Source organism: Larimichthys crocea, chromosome XXIII (assembly GCF_000972845.2).
Source record: "Larimichthys crocea isolate SSNF chromosome XXIII, L_crocea_2.0, whole genome shotgun sequence".
NCBI classification, from domain to species: domain Eukaryota; kingdom Metazoa; phylum Chordata; class Actinopteri; family Sciaenidae; genus Larimichthys; species Larimichthys crocea.
The window spans coordinates 8076650-8100379 of record NC_040033.1 but is presented as its reverse complement, the minus strand read 5'-3'; the positions used below and the strand labels follow the sequence as shown (position 1 = coordinate 8100379).

General features: G+C 42.2%; 1 protein-coding gene across 1 annotated transcript in view; it reads left to right on the top strand.

Annotated features, from left to right (window-relative positions):
- Window positions 1–410: 410 nt before the first annotated feature.
- The window catches only part of plxdc2b (plexin domain containing 2b), a 96441-nt gene continuing 73121 nt past the window's right edge, over window positions 411–23730 (top strand). The window contains exon 1 of the mRNA XM_010744131.3: window positions 411–946. Within this exon, the coding sequence (XP_010742433.1) occupies window positions 853–946 (94 nt within the window). The 5' untranslated portion in view covers window positions 411–852. The remainder of the gene's footprint in view (window positions 947–23730) is intronic.

The following is a 23730-nucleotide window of genomic DNA, read 5'->3' as shown; positions in this document are numbered from 1 at the left end:
TTTCATTTTGCAACTATTGTATTGTTGAATCCATTCAGCAGTGGGAAGCTGCTGTATAGAAAAACAGCAGTACATATAATTATGACCTAAATTACACCTGAAGAGGGCGCTCTCACTGCTCAATCACCTGACTGTGCAGCAAAGGTGACATAGATAGATAGATAGATAGATAGATAGATAGATAGATAGATAGATAGATAGATAGATAGATAGATAGATAGATAGAGCAGCAGCAGCCTCTCCAATCTTTCCACAGACTGTCAGACTCGGTGCAGATCATATCCCATGTCATAAATGTGACTGTCTCTCCGGCAGCTGGAGAAGCGCTTTGTGTGTGTTTGTCTCCTCAGGAGCGAGCATCAACCAGAAGAAGAGCTCCATTGGCTCTGAGGAGTTGATGACGGAGGGAGCGCACTGTCTCCTCCAGGAGCGCATTAGCTCTCTCTCTCACACACACACACTCACACACTCACAGCGTCTCCGTGCAGTGGCATGGGAGCAGTGTGTCTGACTTGGATGCACCTTTAAGTGGAGAACTCCCCCCCTCTCCCCTCACCTTCTTCTCCTTTTTTTCTCTCCTTCTGCTGTGCTGTTAGTGTTTTCTGGAGGTGTGGAGATCTGTTTGGACGCGCGCAGTGTGGCACACACACACACAAAAACCCCAGCTCAGTGCAGCGAGTGCAGCGCAGGCAGGTTTCTGTTTTAAAAGCAGCAGGAGAGTTACGGAGTCCGCACCAAAGGGAGGAAGCTGGGGAGTGCATGAGAAAGACGGAGACAGCTTCTTTTCTTTTCTTTTTGAAATATAACATAAACCGGGGATACTGAGAAGAAATCAGCCTGGTTAACTTGGATATGGCGGGTGTGAAGACGTTCGACCTTCTGCTTGGAGTTGTTTTAGTTTTGCAGTGTGTGGGGAATGCCCAAGCCGAGATCACAGCCAGCAACGGTAAGAAATCAGCACCTTTATATGAGATCTTTAATGCAAAACATGCAGGTGGACATCATCTATCACACACACATACACACACACAGGTGGAGTGTGGTTTGTTTAATCTGTTTATCGTGTAAGCAGAGGTTGTGCGTGTGCAGCACAAACACACTGAGGAGGTTTATTTATCATGTCTAACTTCCTTTCCCCACTGCAAGATCAAAGTATTTTTATTCTAATTAGCATATTTTACAAGTTTGAGTTAATTGCATTGCTTTTTTGTCATCTTCGCTCATGCACATCTTATTATACTGTATATTTTACAGTAACACAGTCAGAAATGTGCTTATTATACTGTATATTTTACAGTAACACAGTCAGAAATGTGTGTTTTCTGTGGCAGCCTCATGCAACTTTTACCAGATTTCAGATCAGCTGTCCTTAACTAGTGCAGGTGCTTTTCTCTGTTGAAGTCCTGCAGAGGAAAAATCCTGATACCTGCATGCTCTGACCCCCTCTTGATTGTGGAGGAGTCCTCCTCCTCTTTCTCCAGTGTGAACAATATCCCTACTATAAAGCCACAGCGTGTGCACTGAAAGTCCGGCTAATCTCAAATCTAGTCCATCCCATACACTGCTACACACACACACACATACCAAACACACACACACTCCTGACACACGGTGGAATAAGTTCATGCCAGCATCGGTTCTGTTCACACAGGCGAGCTCTTGTTTCCCAGGGCTTTTATTGCTGGCAGCGTATTTTCATCATGTATCAGATAGTGGTTAGAGAAATGTTCGGCTGCTGACAGTGACTGTAAATTAAACCCGTGTGTGTGTTGTGTGTGTGCGTGCATAGATGTGTGTGTGCAGACCACAGAGTTACAGGAATGTTTGACTCTGTTTGGGAGAGAGTGATGCTATCAGTAACCGGTCACACACACACTTTCACACAGTCGTACTCAGTCTTATTTATGAATTCAATCAATCCACAGAGCTGCTGCCGCTGCTGCTGCAACCCAAAACAACGTCCATAAACAAAACATTTGTCCTCTGAGACCTCCATCGCTCCTTCTCCTCCTCGAGCCGGACACATTTAGTATGTAGGACAGTATTTTTAGACATCAGGGCGAGGCGCTTCCCCTGTCGTAGACTGACCTCAACAGTGAGGAGCAGCCCCCGTCCTTCCTTAGGTAGGCTTTTTATTATTAGAGCACAGGTGGACTCCTTCACTAAGTCTCTCCTGGAAAAAGATAATGCAGCACAAGTTCAAGCTTTCAGACTCTTTACAAAGTATCACAGCAGCTCCAGCAGAGCCGGTTCAGGCGTTCATTCCCCCGTCCTTGCATTTATTAGTTAGATGAGCTGTGGAGAACATCTGGGTGAAATTACACAACATCCTGTGAGCTCAGTGCATCAGTGCACATTTTTTTTTGATAAGCTTAAAGCAGTGTGTGATGCTCACCCGGTGATACTCTCACTCACAAAATTGGGCTTTTTTTTTTTTGGTAGGCAAGGGGGGTTAATCGGAGTGGAAAAAGAGATGTTCCACTCGAGTCTGGAGTGTGTCTCTGAAAGAGGGGAGAGCGTGAGAGACTTTGCCTGGCGTAATGATGTGGTCTGATTTTAAAAGCCAGTGCTGAGGGTTGTTAATGTGCTAAGATTGTGGTTGTGAGTGGAATTTCATTCGTCGTGGATGGATGGATGCTCATAGTTGTGTTTCTACACAAGGCGAGGAGGCAAGGAGGGGAGGTTGATGGAGGGTTAACTCACTCACAGGCGGGCAGTGATGTGGACGTCTCTAGCTCCGACGCACCGCTCCTCATCCATCATACTGCCAGCAGCTGCCTCTGCAATCATACAAACACACACTCTGAGGCACACAGGGGTGTGTGAGCTGCAGAGTAACATGTAGACTGACCTTTATGGCGAGGGTGGGTAGCTCTGAAGCCAACAAATCGACCCCTGATTCACAATTTCTCCTTCATTGGTTCCTCTTGCCTCTCTGATCACACTACAGGTGTCTGCAAAGAAAAAACCGATGACGTACACGAACGTGTGCTAACTCGTTTTCATCCACCTGTTTGCATGTAAAAGTGGAAATGCTGGAATTCCTACATTTCTTCTGCTCTGCTTAAGTGGAAAAGTTAGTGTATCGATGAAAGCATGGTGGAAACAGACTTGACGGACACGAAACATGTGACTTACATGTTCACTGAAAAGCTGCAGCAGGTAAAACATCTGATCTGTGTCATCAAACAAACATAAACACCACGTTTCCATCGTGTTTCTACGTCTCCCACACAAAATTGAAGAGGTGAAGTTGGATGTTTTAACATGGGGGCTTATGGAGAGTGACTCGTTCTGTAGCCAGCCTCAAGTGGACGTTTGAGGAACTGCAGTTTTTGTCACTTCTGCATTGGCTTCACATCACAGCCACAGAGGTGATTTCGTTTTTGGTCTCCACCAACTCCTGAGGGAAACATTGAGCTCGCTAAAGGCAAGGTTGTCCTCTTGACTCATGTGATTATTGTGCACATTTAGCCCTGATTTACATCAACTTAAACTTAAAAAAGCAGACAGAGGTTGCCGCTTGATGTCTTTTTCTGTACTGGTTTAATGGCACATGACTAAAAAATTGGCACCACCAACTCGATTCACCAAACTCCTTAGGGTCATATAACAGTGGTGGATTAAAACACATGTTAATTTACAATTTCTTTTGGAGACTTTCTGCAGTTTTGCTTAATATTTGCAGTAAATTTGGTTGTAAATGTGGATATTTTTGTTAATAAGGCTGTCTGGTGAATTGCCATCTACTGTCCAACATGTAAAAATAAGAACTTTTGGTGGCAACTCATGCTGCTGTTTCCAAGCCTGAACCAAACCTTATTCTAACCCCAACAATTTACCTGTGCTGGGCCTAAATATAACCAAACCTGTTCAATCTGTGTTTCAAAGGAGGAACAAAACCTGCACCACTTGCAAAACTAGTGATTTATTTACTTGAGGTTTGCAGTGTTGGTTTTGTCTTCTGCAGCTGCAGAGAGGAGCAAACCCTTCACAGCGAAAGGATAAATGAGTCAGGACAGAGTTAATAAATGTCACAGAGCACCAACAAAATAAACACAGTAGATTCTCAGTGGATTTAAATGTGAAATGTTCATACAAAACAAAATACCTAAAAGAACTCCACAAGAGATCTGATGAGCAGATTCAGTTTCAGTGAAATTCCTCTTCCCTTTTCATGTCGCTCTCTTCTCTTTGTCACGCTCGAGGGATGATTCCCGACAAACTATCTGCAGACTACAAAATGGGGGGTCCAGCTCAGTCTACTTCAGCGAGGAGGAGATTGTAAGCCTTCCCTCCCCCGTCTCTCCTCCTCTCTCTCTCTTTTTCTGACATTGCAGATTTCAGACCGGACAGAATGAGCTAGCCTCTTTATTGGCCCTCTGAATGACCTGCTGAAAGGACCTGCCATGAATGGATGACGGGGGTGGGGTGGTATGAGAGACAAGGAGGGGCGGTGGCGACGGCTGGGGTTTATGCGCTGTGTGCAGACACAGTGGGCCATGCCATACATCGCGGAGGCAGGGAGGCAGGGAGGCAGGGAGGCAGGGTCCCCCCCCCCCGTACCAGCATGCAACAGCAGCACCAGGCTCCTGCATTAGTCACGCCTGGCTCTTGTCGCTGAGCTCCCTGCCCCTTTTTAGTCCAGGAAGAAGCTCAGTCTGACGGCTTGAGTGGACTGGAGCGGCACACTGAGTTCAATAGGCTCTGAGACAAAGAGCAAAGAGGCCACTAGTTAATGAAACCCAGCGCAGTTAAGCTCCTCTTTAGCTTCTCCTCTTTGTCTTTCATGTGGTTCAAAAGCTCCTTCACTTCCAATTGTTGCAGCTCTCCGCCGGAGTTATCACGTCCTGGAGTAATCACTCCGTGGCATTTTCTACTCCTTGTGATTAATTCAGTTTATTCAACAGCAACGAAATTATAGATCTTGTCCGTCAAGCAAGTTTGAAAAGGTCAGAGGCGGGAGCAGGAGCACCCTGATGGTTAAAGTGGCCTTGTTACGAAGGGATACAGATCTGGATGTCAGCGGTTCAGTGAGGGATGACAAGCATTTTCCGCTCACGATAAACATCCCTTTTCCACAGATGATTGTAAAGCTGCCAGCAGACCGCAGCGTCCTCCACAGTTGAGGCTGTTATCAGTTCCTCCTGTTGACACTGCCAGAGGAGATGCTAGATCATCAGCTGAGGGGGTGAAATGAGTAAAGTGTTTTTTTATATTTAAGGTGGGTGGGGTTGATTTTTCAGGGGGAAAGTTTGAGGGGACAACGAGGAGAGGGAGGTGGTTTAGAAAATGGGTAATTCCCCAAGTCTTTGCTGACTGAGGGGAAGAATTACAGCAACATAATTACGAAAATATTACACTCTAAAGTGTCGTGAGTGATGATTAACAGCATCGATTACAGGAGGAAGAATAAATGGTTGGAATATTAGAGGAAAATTGTTCCCTTGGACGCTCTTTTATGGATATATATCGTCAAACTAATGTTCAACAAGGACATACAGGAATCGTTTTAAAATGAAATGTCTGCTTCATGCATCAGTTTATTTCCTGTAAAGGGTTCAATACACCAAACTAAACAAGATGCAGTGCACAACGGACGAGATTTGGGAGATCTCAAATATTCTAAACTCTCTGTGGTTTGGTTTTGTTTCTCAGTGTTGCAGTACTCCATATTTGTCCTGGCAGAGACCGGTCTCAAGACTACTTTTTGAAGGTCTCCTTCTCGTCCTGGAATTGACTTAAATTTCTGATACTGTTAACGGCTCTCACCGCTCTCTACATCCCTTCACTGCGAGGAGACTTCCCGAACCACAAAGAGTTACCTAAGCTACCTAGGTCTGCTACATACTGCCTGGTCTTGGTCTTAATTTGGTTTCAATCCCTCAAAGTCTTGGTCTTCTCTCAGTCTCCATACACTCTGGTCTTGGTCATGCCTTGGTCTCGGTTTAGGTGGTCTCAACTACAACACCCCACAACATTGAGGGCATATACGAAGTTTTGGCAATTGCTGCAGGAAAAAGGCAACGAAAAGGATTCAGGGAGTCGTTTAAACACATTTTATGATGTAAAAACAGAAAACCTTGGCGTGTTTTAGAAGAATAGCCCATAAAATAACAGTGCACTCAATGTTTAGGGTGAACCTTTCCTTAGAAGTCATCTAATCTGGCTCATGTTAACACCAGTCACATGCACCTTTTTGTCTACTCCCATCTGAGGACCGCTGGCAGAATCTTTGCACCTATGAGCTTGGAACACACCAGTAAGTGCCTGGTATTTGACGTCAGTAAACTAAAGTTCACAGCGTTGAATTTTATGGGTAACGTAGCATAAAATGGCTGGCCGGGTGGCATTCAGCTGTGTGATGTGTATCATGGGTCCCTGTTGGCTGAGACCCGTTGAAGTATCTCGAAGACGTAATGATGTGAAACACAGATGGGGTGATTTCATGCTTGATACTCAGTGGACCTGTTGGCGGTGTGTTCATGTGCTTTATTTGAGTCTAACGACAAAGTGAGGAAGATGGGAATTATCGGCAGGAGTTAAAAAATTGTTCAGAAATCAGGGAGTTTGTTTTTTTTACCTCCATCAGGGTGAGAAAACACAAACAGCAGCAGGTGCCCATACTGTAGCTCTGCATCATAACATAAAGCAGCTTCTCTAAATGTGAGAATTATATCCGCTCCCTGTGGATTCTTGATGCGGCGCCTGCACAGAAATGATGAAAAGAATCCAGAGATTTGATGCACTCGGTGATGAAAGTTGAAAGAAGCAGCCGTCCGGAGGGGAACTAAGTGTTACATGCATGGTTATCGTGAAAAGGAGAGTGTGGTGTTTCAGATCGTCCAGGCTTGCTGAAAGAAGATAAGGTGCCCGTCAGACAGAAGAGCCCTGTCACCCCACTCTTCTAGCAGGCTTCATATCCTGATCCCAGCAGGAGCGGCGGCTTGGCTTTGTCCCACAAAAGCCGGTGTCACTCACAGGGTTTACGGCATGCTGCTACATGCCTTCGCCTATATGTGCAACTGTGTGTGAAAGTTTTCTCTCTCACACTCTGTATCTATGTCTGTCAGTTCCCATACAGCTTCTCTTCGCCGTTGTTTTTTTTTTTTTTTTGCTTTTACTCTTTAAACTTTTAAATTCAGACAGCGGCGAGTGAAGAAAATGAAAACAGGGCTGAGTTTCAAACCTCAGTAGGTTTTGAGTCCAGGCTGAAATTTGGCACTGAAGACCTCGTCAGATTCTTGTTTACTTATTCATCAGATAGCAAGGTCTAGTGGAAACACTTCAGAAGTTTGTCTTAATTTGTTAAAAGAAAAACTGGCTTTTGCAGGATTTTTTTGCAAATTGGGTTATTGAATCATTTCTTTTGTGGCGTCTCTGCAAGTTTTTGTATTGGCACCAGTATTTAATTTTAAACATTTGAATTGACCGTCCACTAAACCCCTCAAGGTTTAACTAAGCACAACAGGCCTGTCAGGCTTTGGATTCACATGCCGAAGTCGTGTACACAAGACTGTGGTATGGGAGTAACTCTGTATATGTGACGGGTGTTGTTTTCTTGTTTGCCTTTCCAAAACCAAAAACACAAGATCGACCAAGATAGAAAAAAAATACTAATATTTTGGAGCCTGATTGGATCCGACTCCAAACCCACAGACTTGTCTATTTTACGCTAAATCTGACCATAATTTAGTAAATGAACATCATGTTGTTTGGACGAAAACTTGTAACCAGCGCGACCATGAACTCCATATGGGAACGGTTACTATTACCGAGGTAATAAATCAGGTGAGTAACAGTTTCCATAGAAAAAGAAGTTTCCTCATAAGACTCCACGTAACCAGCCTTGCTTTTGCAACCTGTGAAGTCACCCCCTGCTGGTCATTGGCGAAAATGCAGTTTTATTTTTCTGTAATACTTTTCACAATATCCAGGCTATAAAGTCTGTGTATCAAATGAAAGAGATATAAGATTAAGAAACAACATAAATGGCAAGATTATTATGAAACTGATTACTGAATTAATAAATCAGGTGACAAGTATGTTTTTTATCATCAAGACTCCATATAATCTGACATTACAGGCGTTTTTCGGGTCGGATGAAAACATAAAAATGTTAGAAACAGTGTTTTGAACCAATGAATAGAGACAGTGATTAATTAACTAGCTAACTACAGCCGATAAAATCATCCAGTTGTCATATCAGCTGGGAAATTTGACTACTGCTGTCTAAGACAAAGAACCAAAATCACAAAAGTAACTGAATTTCACACAGGAAGTCATGACAATAGAAAGCTTGACAGTATAAAGGTGGACGGAGGGTTAGCTAACACTGAATTGTGAAATTTAGATGAATATCTACACCTAACTGCTGCACCTGTAACTGATTTCCTTTATTATTTGAGGTAGATCGAGTCAGCAAAATGCAAACTACCCTCATTTATTCCAGCGAGTGCAATTACATTAAGTTAAGCTCAGATTGATCTGTTTATTGGTCCGTTTATCATGTTAATAGCGTGCTCTCACGTAAAGCCTTAAATTCTGATTTTATAACATGCGGGTGTCGTTCTTTCTCTCTAAATCAAACCTGGTTTAACATGTAGCCTTTGCCATGATTGCCCGGCTAATTCTGCACACACTTCTGTTCAAACAGTGTTTTGAACCGTGCCAAGTGAAGCCTCGCAGACATTGATGTGTTTTCTTTGCTGTAGGTCCAACAGCGCTGCCTTTGTTACTCTGCCTGGAAAATGTCTCTGTATCCCCCCTTGTCCAGAAGTTTCTTTTCCCCTTACTAAACTCATCCTGACAAAGAACAATTATGCCCTGCAGCAATGGCTTTTCACAATACGACACAAGACTGCAATATTTTGACAAGGCCGGGGCATTTTCTGAGGGTGAAAATGAAAAGATTTACAGCCACAAGTGAGTTTCGGCGAGAGCAAACAGACGAGTTTGATGTCTGTATCAAAGCTATCCTCTGTTTGCCACCATACATCTATAATGCATATGAACTGGACACATCTTGAGGATGGTTATTGCTGTTGTCATGTGTCTTTCTGGTTGTTCTGTGTACTTTAGAGGTCATTTTTTGGTGAGTTGGATGTTGCCTCGAAGCACTAAATGCCACACAGATTGAAAGTAACTTCGATTTATGTGCCGTGCAGCCTTGGGGAATGAAATTTGGACAACGTTATCTATCATTGTATGTATTGGAAGTAATATGGTCAACGTTGTTCTGCTACTTGTTTTGGCTGATTCTCCTGGAATGAGTCAACGCAGTTCAAATAATACATCTGTAAGACTTTGTGCTGGCTCTGCTCGGCTTTGTTGTTCATCGGTTGACCCCTTAAGGAATCCAAACTGCCAGGAATGGGAAGATAATGGTGTTTTCCCAGAAGCAAGAAAAGGTTTCCGGAGGTCAGGGTGATTTTTGTTTGGAGCATGCAGTTTTGTACAAAGTTGTTCCAGTTCCTCCCAGCTGTCCACCCCCTAACTCAGCCATGAGCTCATCCTGAAGCTGTAAACATGAAGCCATTTGGCTGCCGATTCACATTAACGTTCATCTCTGTCCTATTTATCCTCTATTTTCTTTGTCTTCTTTTTACTTAATAAGACATGATTTATTAAACAAAAGCGTGCCAAACCACAAAAAAACAGTCATCAAGTGATTCTGGTAAATGAGGTCTAGTTTGTGCCAGGTGTTCAGCTTCATGCCTCCTTGCCAATGCTTACTAGCTGAAACTAGCTGCTCCCAGAGCTTAACACAGAGCCAGGAACAAAGACTTTCTTTGAGTCTTTGTGGTGATGGATTGTAAGGTGTAACAGTAAGCTTTGTGTGTGTGTGTGTATACTGTATGAGAGACAAGAGAAAGTGGGGAACTCTGCCCAGGTAACTAGAGACTCTCACGTCTTAATCCAGTGGTATGCACTGCACAGACTGTGGGAGCTGATTGTGTTGTCTTGTCCAGTGTAGCAAGAACAAGCATCCTGATATCAGGGGGTGAGAGGTGTACATGTACATGTTATGATCCAAAAGGCAACAACACATCATTTTAATGGGCACAATAGATCAAAGTCAAAGCAGTAAATTGGCCTTGGTGTATTGTGTATGGATATGTCTTGTAAAGTCTGTGCTTGGAATAATTTGCTTTTTTGCCCATTCCTCGTCCTTTTGTCTTTGACAAATAAAATGAGAAAGCTGAGTATTAACCACGTCCTCCCCTCACTTCAGGAGGACAGCCCCCAATAACTTCTTACTTTAGGTGTTCTGCATTAGAAACTCTGTTTCTAGCTGGAAGGTTTTGTGTTAAAATGGGTAATTACATCCTTTTTAGGCCCCTTAACGATGTCCTGTCCAAAAAAAAAACAAAAAAAGTAATGAATTTCTCCTTTATGTTTGTGACATTTAAAAAGTGTTTATGTGAGAGCTCTTTTGTCAGCTGCTGAGAGGAGCCCTAACATCGTAAAGTATTAATTGACTCCCATTAAAAAATCTTTCTCTCCTGTGACCTAGAATGCTCTAATTAGATGGTGAGTAAATTAGTGTGAGCAGTTTAATTATGGATATGTTATTCATACCACTGCACAGAGGTAATAAATGTGCCCTTCTCTCAATCGGGTGGGGTGGGAGTGAATGATGACTGAAAGATGTAAAACAGAGCAGTCAGTATGAGTGACAGACTGTAGGGGATTTGTTACTGATGGATGTTCTCTGGCAGGGTTGTAAAAGTACGGTGGCCCTGCGACAGACAACATTATTGGACAAAGCAAAAGTCAAAATCAACGTTTCAGAAAGCATGTTAACAAACTAGGAAACACAACATAACAGAAACGCAACGCCGAATTCGGAAAACAACAAAACAGAAAAAGAACAAATCAGGAAAAACAACAGAACAGAAAAAACAAAAAATGTTGTTTTTTTAAAAAAAAAACAACAAATTCGAAAACACAACAGAAAATTTAAAAAACAACAAAACAGAAAACATAACAGTGAATTAAAAAAAAAAAACAAATTCAAAAAAAGAACAAATTACAAATTAGAGAAAGACGACATTTTGAAATGCCAGTGCTGACATTTTTGCAGCTCAGAGCCACCAATACAAAGGAATCCAGCCTGGTTTTGGTGTTACTGCTAAACTCAGAGGCAGCGCTGATGGGTTTATCATTAGACTGGTATCCCACAGCAACCAAAAGCTGATAAAAGAAGGTCCAACTATTGATTAAATGTCTGGCTGGATCCCCATTCATCCAAAGGCCTCTGGTATCACTGACGCTGGAAGTGGTAAAGGTGCCACCGCACTGTGCATCATCTCAACTTGGACCTGCCGGCTGCCAGCTGAACTTCATCTAAACACATTTATTTAAGTCATAAATAAAGAGTTGTGGGGTTGTAATTTGACATCTGCGATGCAATAAATTTCCCTGGCTGTTTTGTTTTTGGCGTGATAAAATGAAAAATCTGCTTCACAGCACAAATTGAATGGGGGTCAAATATGAAATGCCCTTTCTCCAGAGAGCTGCCAAACCATTGATATATGCCCTGAAAATCCCATTCATCGACAAGGAGCCAAAATTGAAAGTAAGAGGTGGTGATTTGAGTATAAATTAGTCATTTGATGTCCTTTTCTTGCCACGAGCCTTCCCCCAAATGGCTGGCTGACACGCTGGTTTTCTTTTGAAGACGCCTGCCTGTCTGTCCTTCAATAATCTATAATTTCCCCGCTGCTACAAAGCCAATTAGTCTGTTTGTGACATAACACGATTTTTTACATGTCATTCAAAGTCACATTGCCTTTTTCTGCTAATGGGAGCTAAATCAATTTCAAATGCTATTAATTATCCCGGTGACAGTTGGTGCTGGTTGGCGCAGAGCTGAATATTTAGAGATGTTTAATAATTTTTGATGGTGTAATGATTATGGATACAGACACTTAGACAGGATTAGGCGTTAAGGCAAATTGCCAGAGGGTTGTCCAGCAATGTGAGGGGTGTGTCTGTTTGTGCTAAACATATCCGCTGTGAAACAATCAGGAAATAATGTTTTATTACACTGATTAACTGGCCCTATCAATGCCAGTGCTCCCTCACTCTCATTTACTGTCTATGTCTCTCAACCACTGCTATCCGTCTCTCTCTTTCAAACCAAAGAAAACTTATTTGTGTCACTATTTTTCAACGTAAACTGCCAGTCAGACTCCGATTTAGAAGCTGGGTACATGAAATAAACGAAGCCAGAACACAACAGGTAGAGTATCAGAGTTTAGTCCATGAATCCACCTGGATAGTCCCAGTTTCAGAGACATTTCAGGCTGTCTGTGCATGTTTGACCGATCTAGTCATCTGCTTGGTGGCCGCAATGTGACGTCAGGCTAGCTGTTTTTTCCAGGAAGCTGGATCCGGCGGACAAACACTGCTGCCCACAATGTCACAGCCAAAGTGAACTACCCTACTCAAACAAATGGAAAAACCTGCATTCTCGCCACAGTGCTGGATTCTGTGCTCTCTAGAGCTAAATATGATATTTAAAGCGATGTTTCTTCACTTGAACACAACAAAGACATTGTAAAATCATCTACAAAGAAGAAGTTATGATGGAGAAAATGATCCAAAAGTGGTTAAAAAAAAGAACCAGCATTGTCCTGAACTTAAGTTTATGTGTTTACTGTGAAAAAGCTTCCCCGCTTCAGGCTGTTTGCTCTTTGTGGATGATGAGCCACATGCAGAGAGTTTGTGGGAGTGTTTTTTCCTCAATGGTTCAGAGTATCAGCTCATCAGATCTTATGCTGAGGCGTTTTATTGTTTGTACATCATCTCTGCAAACAATTAGGACTGAATGGATGAATTGGAAAGTTTATTGGAAAGTCCAGGCACAATACACGGTCGCTTTGTCCAAAGATTTGAATATGCATTCATGTGTGTGTTTGTGTGTGAGTCCTGCCTCTGTTTGAGGTTGAACAGCCACATCTGCCAGCTAATGACAGTTATATTATGTGCAAGGAGACAGAATAGATGAGTTGTTTTTGGAACAATCTCAATGATGCAAGGATAAAGATGACGGTCAGCCAACACTGAAGTATACTGTATATCTTTGGTGGTGTGCAATACCACGGTGGTAAATATGGACAGCTGTACACATGTATTTGTTATAATTACATTAATTATGATCAAAAACTGGCTAGTGGACAACTTTGTTAACAGCCAAACATCAAGCAAGTGCAACAACACAAGACCTAGCAGCCAGCTAATATAATTGATTAGTCCAACAGCCTCTCGCCAACATCAGTCCCAGATTTACTTTTGTCCGGTGTTAGCTTCCTCTATCAATGTCCTCCTTGGTCTTTTCATGTCTTTCTTTATGTCCATAGAGTCTGCTGAGCCTGGTTACATTGGCTGCTTGCCCAGCTCTGATTCTGGCATGACACAGACTTACAGGACCTTGGTTACAGGACCTGTTATTTTATCATTTGTCGTAACCAAATCTAGACCACAAACAGCTAATACTAACATGATGGCCCCCACTTTGCATCAATGACTTAGCAGGTGTTGAAATAATATGAACGAAAAGCTACATCTCTTGGGAATCAGTTATATTGTTTGGCAAATCTGGTTGGAAAAGGGGTGAAATGCCTTGTTTCGTAGGGTATCCATGCCTTTTTCCAGTCAATAGCACACCACAAAAGTTGACAGCACATCTCCGATCTTAGACACTGTTTCCACAAATACAACACTGTGGTCTCATTACAGTTTGTATTTCCAGGACAAAACAGAAGAGATGGACTGATTGTATATAGCTTTTAGCCAGAGTTTCCTGTTGTCAAGTCTGAAAGCTGACATTAGCGAGATCTCCAAACAGACCAAACTAAAGCTGCACAGGAATCTCTTTCTACCTGGACACAATCAAGATCTCCTGCTGCAGATTTCCTGTTAATGTTCCTGTGTCACATGTGATTAGCCATCGAGCTTAAACGATCGGCTGCCTGCTACATGGCGGCCCAGAGTGACCCTGAGTGGCTAACTCAGATGTGTTTTTAATGAGCTGGAGGTCACAGTAATCTGCTGCTGAGATCAGGAGACTGTCTGCTACATCTCTTCTCACATCTCACAGCTCGTTCTGGAGTACCCGATGGTGGAGAAATGTACTATGAGTCTGTTTCTCACATCTCGACTTTCTTATTCTCATTTCTCTTCTTGCTCCAGTTTTTATAGGCCTACGTGTGAGCTCTGTAAAAGATGAACAGTCTTAGGAGTCTTCAGCCGTGTCATCCATCATCTGAGTGCAGTTGCACAGCCTGTCCTTCACCCACATGCCCTTCCTGGACTGATGAAGTTTCTAGAAATCGATAACTCGCTGATAACATTGATTTTGAACCTGAGGAAAGAAGATATGAATCGATATCGCACTAAAATCACACCAAGTCACCATGACACCAGCGTCACAGTGTATCGTCAACAAAACACTACTCATACTCACTGGTCTGTGGGTCACTGGTGGTATATTGACCAAATTAACCATATTCTGCCAATAAGAGCAACGCCTGGTGGTTGAATGCATGTGCATACTTCTTGGTCAAAAGTATGTGGACATATGAACCTTACAATCATATCTACATGTGGCTATAACAGCCTCTTCTGGGAACACTTCACACAACAATCATTATTAGGCTAGGCTACATTACTATTATTGATTCAAATGCCCTCAATTCATTTTCAAGAGCATTTACTGGGGAATCTGCACTCCAAACCTGCAGAGGGCAGCCACATGAGAGATGTTGGTGCTCTCAGCAGGAACTCTTAGAGGGACCATATTTGCCTGCGCACCCATTGGGAATGCATGGCATTAAATGTTTGGATGCAGCTAGTCTTTTTCACCTGCTCCTGGAAGTAAGGAAGGACCACAATCCCTGATCAATCTGAAAGATGCAAGTGGTAGGAAAGAAACAACTTTGATGTGGATGGTGTAATGAGGTCATGCTTCTCCACAACTGGAGTTAATTATTTTTAAGTAAATTACAGTTTAAGTTGAATAACTTTGGTATGCTAATTATTATTTATGATTTAGGTAATTTTAATTAAGTATGATGATACTTCACGTAACTCGTTTGAGATTCTAAGTTAACTTGAATTACTTTGGTTAAGAATCAAGAAATTAGGATAACTTTGAGGGAAAATATTTACTGTTATTTATTTATTTGAGACTAATGAATGTCTTTTCTGTTTCTTGAAGGTTACCAACCTATTCTATTCAATTCCATCATTTATTCATGCCTACTGAAATCATCAAACCTAAACCCATCGTTCATCCTTCAATGGTTGATCAAGCATTTTTTTCAAGTTTGGGCAGAGTTGTGGTTACAAAAACACACAGAACTTGACACTCAGGTTTTGAGCTGCACTAACCGACCAAAACATTACAGACACAAGGCATTCCACCCCCAGGAAGGGCAATATTTGGAAATCGACTTCATCCCAGAAGTGTCGGAAAGCGGTTGAACCTTGCTTTTGTGTAAAATATCATTGACTGCTTGAGATGTGTCCAGTCTTGCATGCTACGTTAAGCTAATCACCTCCTGGCTCCAGCTCCATACTGAGCACACAGACATGAGAGTGGGTGAGCATGAAAATCAATCCTAGGACAAGGTTGTCCACATACAGTGCTTGTCTCTCGTCTTGACCTTTGGCCTTTTTGTTGCAGCAAGAAAAGACCTCAATCTGACTGCCTATCTCGACGGCCTCTGGGCTAAATTGAACTCTCCGCCCGGGCGTGAGGGAGACAAACACATTAACACTGTAGTGTCGGCCAAATAAAGCACCCGCCAACAGGCCTCTGGATAAATACTTCATAGGAGTAGGCAAATATAAATAAAGGCATGCAGACAATGGGAAAGGTTTCTAATCAATGAGTAAACACATGATTGACTGTGCACATAACCCTTCAACTTTATAGTTTAGATGAATGGACATTTACACTGCAGTAAAGCTTCGGTAAAGACTTTCAGTCAGGGTTGGAAGAGTTGTCCTGCAGGAGATAAATTGCTTTAAAAGGAAAACCAAATCACAGAACCTCCAGGAAACACTGTTGTAATATTTTAAATACGTTCTGTGTAATAACATTGACTCAAAAGTTGGACAGCTTCAAAGGCTTTAAATTATTTTGAGTGTCTTATAAAGTAAGAACTAACAAAAAACAGAGCAAATTATTAACATTTATGCTGCATGTTTTCCGCTGAGTCAGTTAACCGACGCTCGTCACCGGCTGCATTTCATCAACTTATTGTTTGGCAGTTTTCTGCAACATGGTGTCTATTTTTTCATCTTGGCATTTGCAGGGAACACATTCAGAAGATTTGGCAATAAATCTTGGTTTACAGCAGAAAGCCGCTGACAGAGAAACGCTTTGGGGGGCTTTTAGGGTTGATCAGGTCAGTGGAGCCTCATAAAGTTTGTCATTTTTTAAGAGTACTCGCAATCTCTATCTGTCTCTCTCTGTGTGCTGATGTTTGGATTCGTTTGGATCTTAGAAACTTGCAGTATAAATCTGCTGTGCAGTGAGCGCAAAAGAACACCTGACACATAAAGTTTTATGACTTTGCTTTATCAAAAGAGATACATTTGACAATGTGATAAGTAAATACGTTCCCTCCTGCTCTCTCTGAGCGCATCATTAACTGTGAGGTCATGTGTTGATGTTAAAGAGGACAGACAACTTGCAACTCTGATTTAGGAATGAGCAACAGTCTTGCAGTACTCGGGGATCTGTCTTTTTAAAAGCCTCAGTCTCGTCTTGGTCTCAGACAAAGAGGACTCTGTTCAAGACTGGTCAAGACCACAACTGCGGGTATGTCACTTGTATGATTGATTTGTTAACTGTCTGGGAGGAGACATCAGCAAAATCTTCTGGACTAAAATTTGGTTTCCAAAACCACAAAGAGTTCATCTGTGAATACTTCAAGGCAACGCTTAACGGAGCGACTCAATGTACAGTAGCAGTCACACTACCTATAACTACCTAAGTAATACACTGTCTGCTCTTGGTCTTGTCTTCTCAACCCCACAGTCTTGTCTCAGTCTCGATACACTCTGGTCTCGGTCGTGATTGGTTTTAGTTTAGTTGGTCTTGTTTACTGCTGATTTTTAGGTTTAACTGAAATACAACAAATGGTTCCAACAGACAGTTGGATCTGATTGGTCATGTTGGAACGTGTTCAAGCACACCTGAAAATGTTACTCCAGCATCTCCACATTGTCACATCCTGAGAATATATTACATGTCAATATAAATAAGTACACTGACAGTCAACTTTTAATAAAGTAATACGTCTGAATTTCAAATTAATTACTGTTAATACAGGTGTGTACCACGCTTGTGTGCAGCACGTCAGAGATCCTTCATGTATTTGAAGGACTGAAGATCGACTAATATGGACTGAAGCTGAATATTTCATGACACAAAAACATGTTGACTTTACAACCCTGTGGAGTTACTGGAAATGTTTGGATCACATCTGTCATCAGCTGTGCCGGTTTGTGGACTTGGTAGTCCATGGAAATATCTTTCTCAGCAGATATCTCAGTCACTACAAGTAGACAGTTTAGTGTTCATATGTGTGGTATTTATTCAGCTTGGGGAAACTCCACGATCTCTAGAAAGCTTTAATTGGGTGGGACTGGAAATCTTCTCGGTAGCAGGACATTACTGGGTCTGGAGAAGCAAACATGCCATTCCATTATTGCTACGACTGATTGTTTTCCATTTATTAGTCAAACCCCATGTACTTCCAAGGTGTATGCAAGCACCTTGGTCCTGACTGCATCAGTGTCGTGCCAATAATAACAGTGAAGCAAACCCTCTCATGTGCTGTAGCATACTGATTAGCGGTATCAACATACTGACCAGTAAAGGTGTCTTTTCTTTGTACAAATATTAGCAATAATCTAGTCAAACAACTAATATGATTTCTACAAAATGGTGACAGATTTGTTGGTAATTTCACGCTTACAGAACACGGGTGTTGCTCGTCTACTGCTGCATTGATCGGTTAGTTTGCCTGTGTTACTGTGCGACTGTTAAAACACCAAATAACACAAAAATTTCCCTGAAGGTTCGAACAATGAAGCCTTTCTTGGGCTGCAGCACTCTCAACCAATGCTGGACCAATCTCTAAAATTGTAGTCCCTTAGACACAAAGTCCAATCTACTATTTTGCCTCTTTTCTTTAGTTGCTCTTGTGTTGTTTGTGCATGCTGCAGCCCCCTCAAGTCATATCTCAGTCTAAAATACATGCTGCCAGGTAAATCACTCCCTCCGGCTCCTGGGTGACACGGGGATTTTTAGTGCATCACCCCAAGTGTTTATGTCCTGTGGCAGATTTGCAGTGACAGCCCACCACCGAGACATGACAGGCAACACATCCGGCCTGATATGAGGCTACAATCACATTGACAGGAAGGTAATGAAAGGACCCGGTCTCCCTGACACCTCAGCTGTCCCACTCGGTGCCACAGCTGAAGTGGATTGCGGAGTGATTGACGGTGATAATTTGACCCTGTCTGTCAGGGTGTCTCACTTTATGGGGTGGCGCCACTACGAGGACCTGATTGTCTCGGCAGTCACAGGTTATCTGCTCAAAAGGTACGTGCACATACAGTTTACATTTGGAGGCGTTGCATAATTTCCTTGACGAATCAGTATGAGACTATTAAAATGAGTCAACATATTTTCCACTTTCTGGTTGATAAGCTTCGTCCTGTCAGCTGTTTCAGTTCAGTCCTGGGCTTCGCAGGGATAGAGTGATGGGAATACCATGTGGGACTGCACATCTGTCTTAAAGCGAGAAAAATATCTGGCCTTGTGAAAGAGGACAATGAACAGAGAAGGAGATGGAGAGAGGTTGGAGAGGGAATGCAAGGGCAGGGTCTGATCTCATTGACTCTGGGGTCGAACAGCTGGAGCGACACCAGCTTCCTTTCAGCCACCAAGGACTCAACCTCGACTCAGCTGCGAGAGTTGATTTTGTGAACCATTAAGGCACAGATAGGGCACGGCAACTTTATATGAAATAAAAAAATAACTTTCAAAAGTTCGCCTGAAGTGAATGTATAGCTAGAGTGTGTTGGGGAGGCCAAAGTTCAGACTCGAGCTTTCTATCACAAGCTTGTTAGCAGAGCGAGGCTGTTAGTGTTTCTCGTGTGTCAGCGATATTCCCCCCCCTGACATTTGTTCGATTTTTGACTTTCTTTATCTCTGTCTGTCTTTAATAAAAACAAACACACACACACACACATTTCTGTGAACATAAACAGAGCCCACGCTCCACAGCCCCCAACTCTTCTCATGAAAAGCAGAATTTTGTGCAGATGTCTTGTTTTGTTACAGTGTTATTTTTCCACTACTCCCCTCTTTTTCCTCTCCTCCAGATGTGAAAGCTTTTGTTAGTCACCAAAAATCTCGGCCTTTCCTGAGCTCCGCGTTCATTTATTTTTTATTGAATACCGCACAAGCTGTAGGTGTTTCATTATAAATGAAGTTCACACACGCACAGGTTTTTGAGAGGGTGGCATCATGCCTACATGGAGGTTATACTGGGTGATCTTGAATCCTTGAGTTTTCTTCCAGCTTTAAAACCACTGGCCTGACCTTTGACCTTTCCTCTGAAGGAAACAATTTCTTTTGGAAATTTGAAACAACAAAAGGTTTTTTTAATTTTCTTCTTTAAAATAATGACATAAATTACAAACTTACACTTTTTTTTAACTTCAAAATATTCTTCATGTTTTATTTTGGTTGACTTCTAATCTCCACCGCAGTCCTGTCTCTTACACCTCCCGGCTAATCTAAAAAACCCGGCAAAGACGTGGATCATCAGTGGACCTGAGGTGGGCTGAATGATGCTTGGTTGCTCAAACACCCCATTTATTTCTGCTGTGAATTTTAACATTGGGACTTATGGAGATTGACTCGTTCTGTAGCCAGCCTCAAGTGGACGTTTGAGGAAGTGCATTTTTTGGCTCTTCCACGTTGGCTTCAATGGTTGGTTGCGACATGGTACAGCCTCACATCTGCTGGCATGGCCGTAGACTCTTAGTCTCGTCGTATTATTTTGTCATTGCAGCAAAATTTTTATATTTATTTAATTTAGATGAGGATCTCTGGTTCTAATATTTTGACATTGAAAACTGCAATGTTCTGTGAAATTAGTGGGAGGAATCTGGAAATTGGTTGACTTTATATCAGTTCCTATGATTGCACAATCACCCATTCTTTTAAGGAACTGGCATATGTGGGTCAGTGGAAAAAATTTCAGCTTCGTGAGAGAGCATCTCATGTTTGGATTTTAGCCTCTTCAATGCTGGATGTTGCTTGAATGTGTTGATGGTGCAGATAGTAAATAATTTGGATGCCAACGCATAAGGTCAGATGATAATAAACTATGTCTGTAAGCAAGTGCACATGCTTGTCTGCATTTTATCATGCGTATGAATGTGTTAAACATTTTTGCAACATGTGCAGAAATCCTCGTGTTATTGTGCAGCTGCACATCACTCTGCATTAGTGATCACTGATGTGAAATAACTGATGCCTAATTGTGCTCGATGTCAGCTGTCAACGAGCAGATATACTGAATATATTTCGGGACAAGCTTGTTAATCGAGGTCATTTTCTTCACTGACAGCGTTAAGAGACGCCGCAGAGCTGTCTCCGACATGTTTCTGCAGGTTTGTGTGTGGGCGGCGACCCAGTTCCCTCAGCTGACAGGGTCATAAACACAGCCAACACACAACTGTACTATAGACTGTGTAAAAGAGCCAGGGTCGTCATGCACTTTTACACAGTCCTGCTAGTCCTGTGCCGCTGTGGGACAGGTTTATACAAGACTTTGTTGTCTGCACATCTAGTGGCCTACAGAGATTAAGCTCTCATCCAAGACAAATCACCAAAGCAAGCTCCTTTCCCACTGCGAGTTTGGTGTAATAGATGAAGGTACATTCACTGAATCTTTAGTTTTCTTTGAGTTTTAGTCCCTTTAAGCTGAAATATTCAATCTTTTTTGCATTTTTACAACTTGATTGATGTTTTTTTAACCTCATTTTCATATTAAATATTGAAGCCAAGTCAGAGTAAGACAGGAAATCAATTGGAGAAAGCGATATAATCTCACTCTCTGCCAAATATTATGGCTACATTTGGAGGAAGACCAAAGATAAGTCTTATTACTCTATTGTCTCCTTGCCAGCCAGTAATGGTATGCTAATGCTCTAATTATTTTCCTTGTCAAACAACAAACTTTGTCTTCTGTTTCCAAGGACAGAATCACTCTTGAGACGTATTAGAAACAGATGAAGGATTGCTTAAACCGCTGCACAAATGGCCATCGTTAAAGCACCTCACGCTAATCAATGGCTCTTGACAAATTTGGGTTGCTCGCTTGTAAGACTTGCCAATTATTTAAGAAAAGATGAATTGTAGCTTCAGAAGTTTAAGTCTCTTGTCAGGTACATTACTGCACAGGCTCCCTCTGTGTAATAGAGCCTCTGTTTTCTGCCTGTTACCCCCCCGGCGCTCTGTCTCCTGTGGTTGAATCCTTAGAGACAGGTGGTGTGAATTCAGAGGATAGCTTCTGCTGCAGCTTCAGGTACAGCAGCTCAGAGTAACCGAGTGATTCAGCCCAGTGTTCAACCCCCTGAGGGCCTTTCCCACTCCTGCACAACAGCTCTGACAGCTCCCCCATCTCGCTGTTTCCCTCCTTCATCATAACCTACGGTTGACACATTGAACTCTGGCAGGCATAGCCTCGCCGTTTTTAAACACCTTTTTGACGTTGACTTGTTTTTGGTCCCTGCTTTTCACTCCGATCTTGACACATCATCCAAAAAAACTACAAAAAAAAAAACCTCAAACAGAATACGAGTACGGTTTCTTCACCTGTTCCCGAGTCGAATCATTTCATCTGATGCGTTAGAGAAAAGCTGAGTGGTTTTAGGATACCACCGCAGGGAGAGTTTCATGTTTTATTCATGTGTCGCCACTTATTTGTTTGTCTGAAAGCCTCTGGATGTGTGAGAAGAGCAGTGGTGCGTTTGTTCGAGTACTACTGAAGAACATTTTCCACGAAATACAGTCGTCCCTCGCTGTAACGCGGTTCACTTTTCTCTGACTTTTTAATGTAATTTTGCATGTTTTTTTATTTTTTTACAGCGTACTGTACAGTAGGAACGCGCATTGTGTTCTGCGTCCTGATTGGCTAAGGGAGAACCGCACATGTGTTCTGCATCCTGATTAACTAAGAGAGTACTGTACAAAATGTGTGTAAAAAGCTGTATTAAAGTGTGTGGTTAGGGGTTTTACGGCCTTAAAACATGTATAATAACTGTAAAACTTACTTCGCGGATTTCGTTTATTGCGGGTTATTTTTAGAACGTATCCCCCGCGATAAACAAGGGACCACTGTATTGCACTTTTTATTCCACTACTTGTATTTGACAGCTGTAGTTACTAGTTACTAAACATAACAAGCCTGTAAAACATAATACATTGTTTGAACCTGTAGTTCCTGATCTTTTTGGCTTGTGGCTCCTTACAGAAAATTACTGTCGAAATCACTTGAGGCTGGGTACAGAATGAGTCAATCTCCATAAGTCCCCATGTTCAAATGTCCAACAGCAGAAATATATGGAATTATATTGCCGCCACGCGAGACAGATTTCTCATGAAAAAAACGTATCAGTATCATGTTGTAACATGAACATTTACACTGTTAAAACATCAAAAGTTTCGTGTTATAATGTGATAAGTTGGTCTCGGGCGGAGGGGTCAGTCGTGGACTCGTGGAGCCTCAATGAGAAACAACGCCACCTCCAGCAGGTCGGACTGATTCTTCCTCCTGTAGAGCCCCACCGCTTGTTAAAGTCCTTCTTAATGTACAGATACGTATCACAATATCATCCACTCTGCTCAAACAAGAGAGTTTTTTTGTTTTTCAAGATATTTTTAGGCCTTTTTAAGTTTATTTGACAGAGACAGCTGAAGAGTGACAGGAATGTGGGGAGAGAGAGATGGGGAATGACATGCAGCAAAGGGCTGCAGCTCTGTACTGAGTCTGAATTTTCTATTTAACTCACTCTTGTTCATATCTTGTTTGTTTAATCTCTACTGAAGTGTAATCATTTCAAGAAAATAGGTAGTTAGCAGGAAGGTAAATAAGCATACTTCCTAAAATTTGTATTTCTTGGTCCATTGCACCTGTCACTAAGACATGAAGGTGTGCAAAAACCCTGAAATCTTTCAACAATAAAATAAAACAACAGCATTTTTATGGTAGTTGCATAATCTTGACATTTCATGGGAAAGCTTAGCCCCAAACCCACTCTGCCTTTGAAAATCTCCCTGTTTTTAAGACTTTCAAGTGTGACAAGTATGTCCCAACCCCCTCCCTCTCCTCATGCCATGTTTCTGGGCACACTGCCATCAGCACTGGGCCCCATGTTCTGCCTTTCTGGGCTTCATTGATCAAACCTGGGGGCCTACAGCAGAGACAGAGCTTTGGCTAGTTTCTCCAAGCCGCTAGAAAAAGGAAAGGAAAGGAAAGGACTTGTGATCTTCTTCGGGAAATTTTTGATTATTTCACCCGATTGGGCCTCAAACTGTTACTTAAATGGAACCATGTGAGACGTTTAGAGGGAGGAGCTGCCAACAACTCTAGAGATCTAAAACATGACAAAGGGTTAGACCAC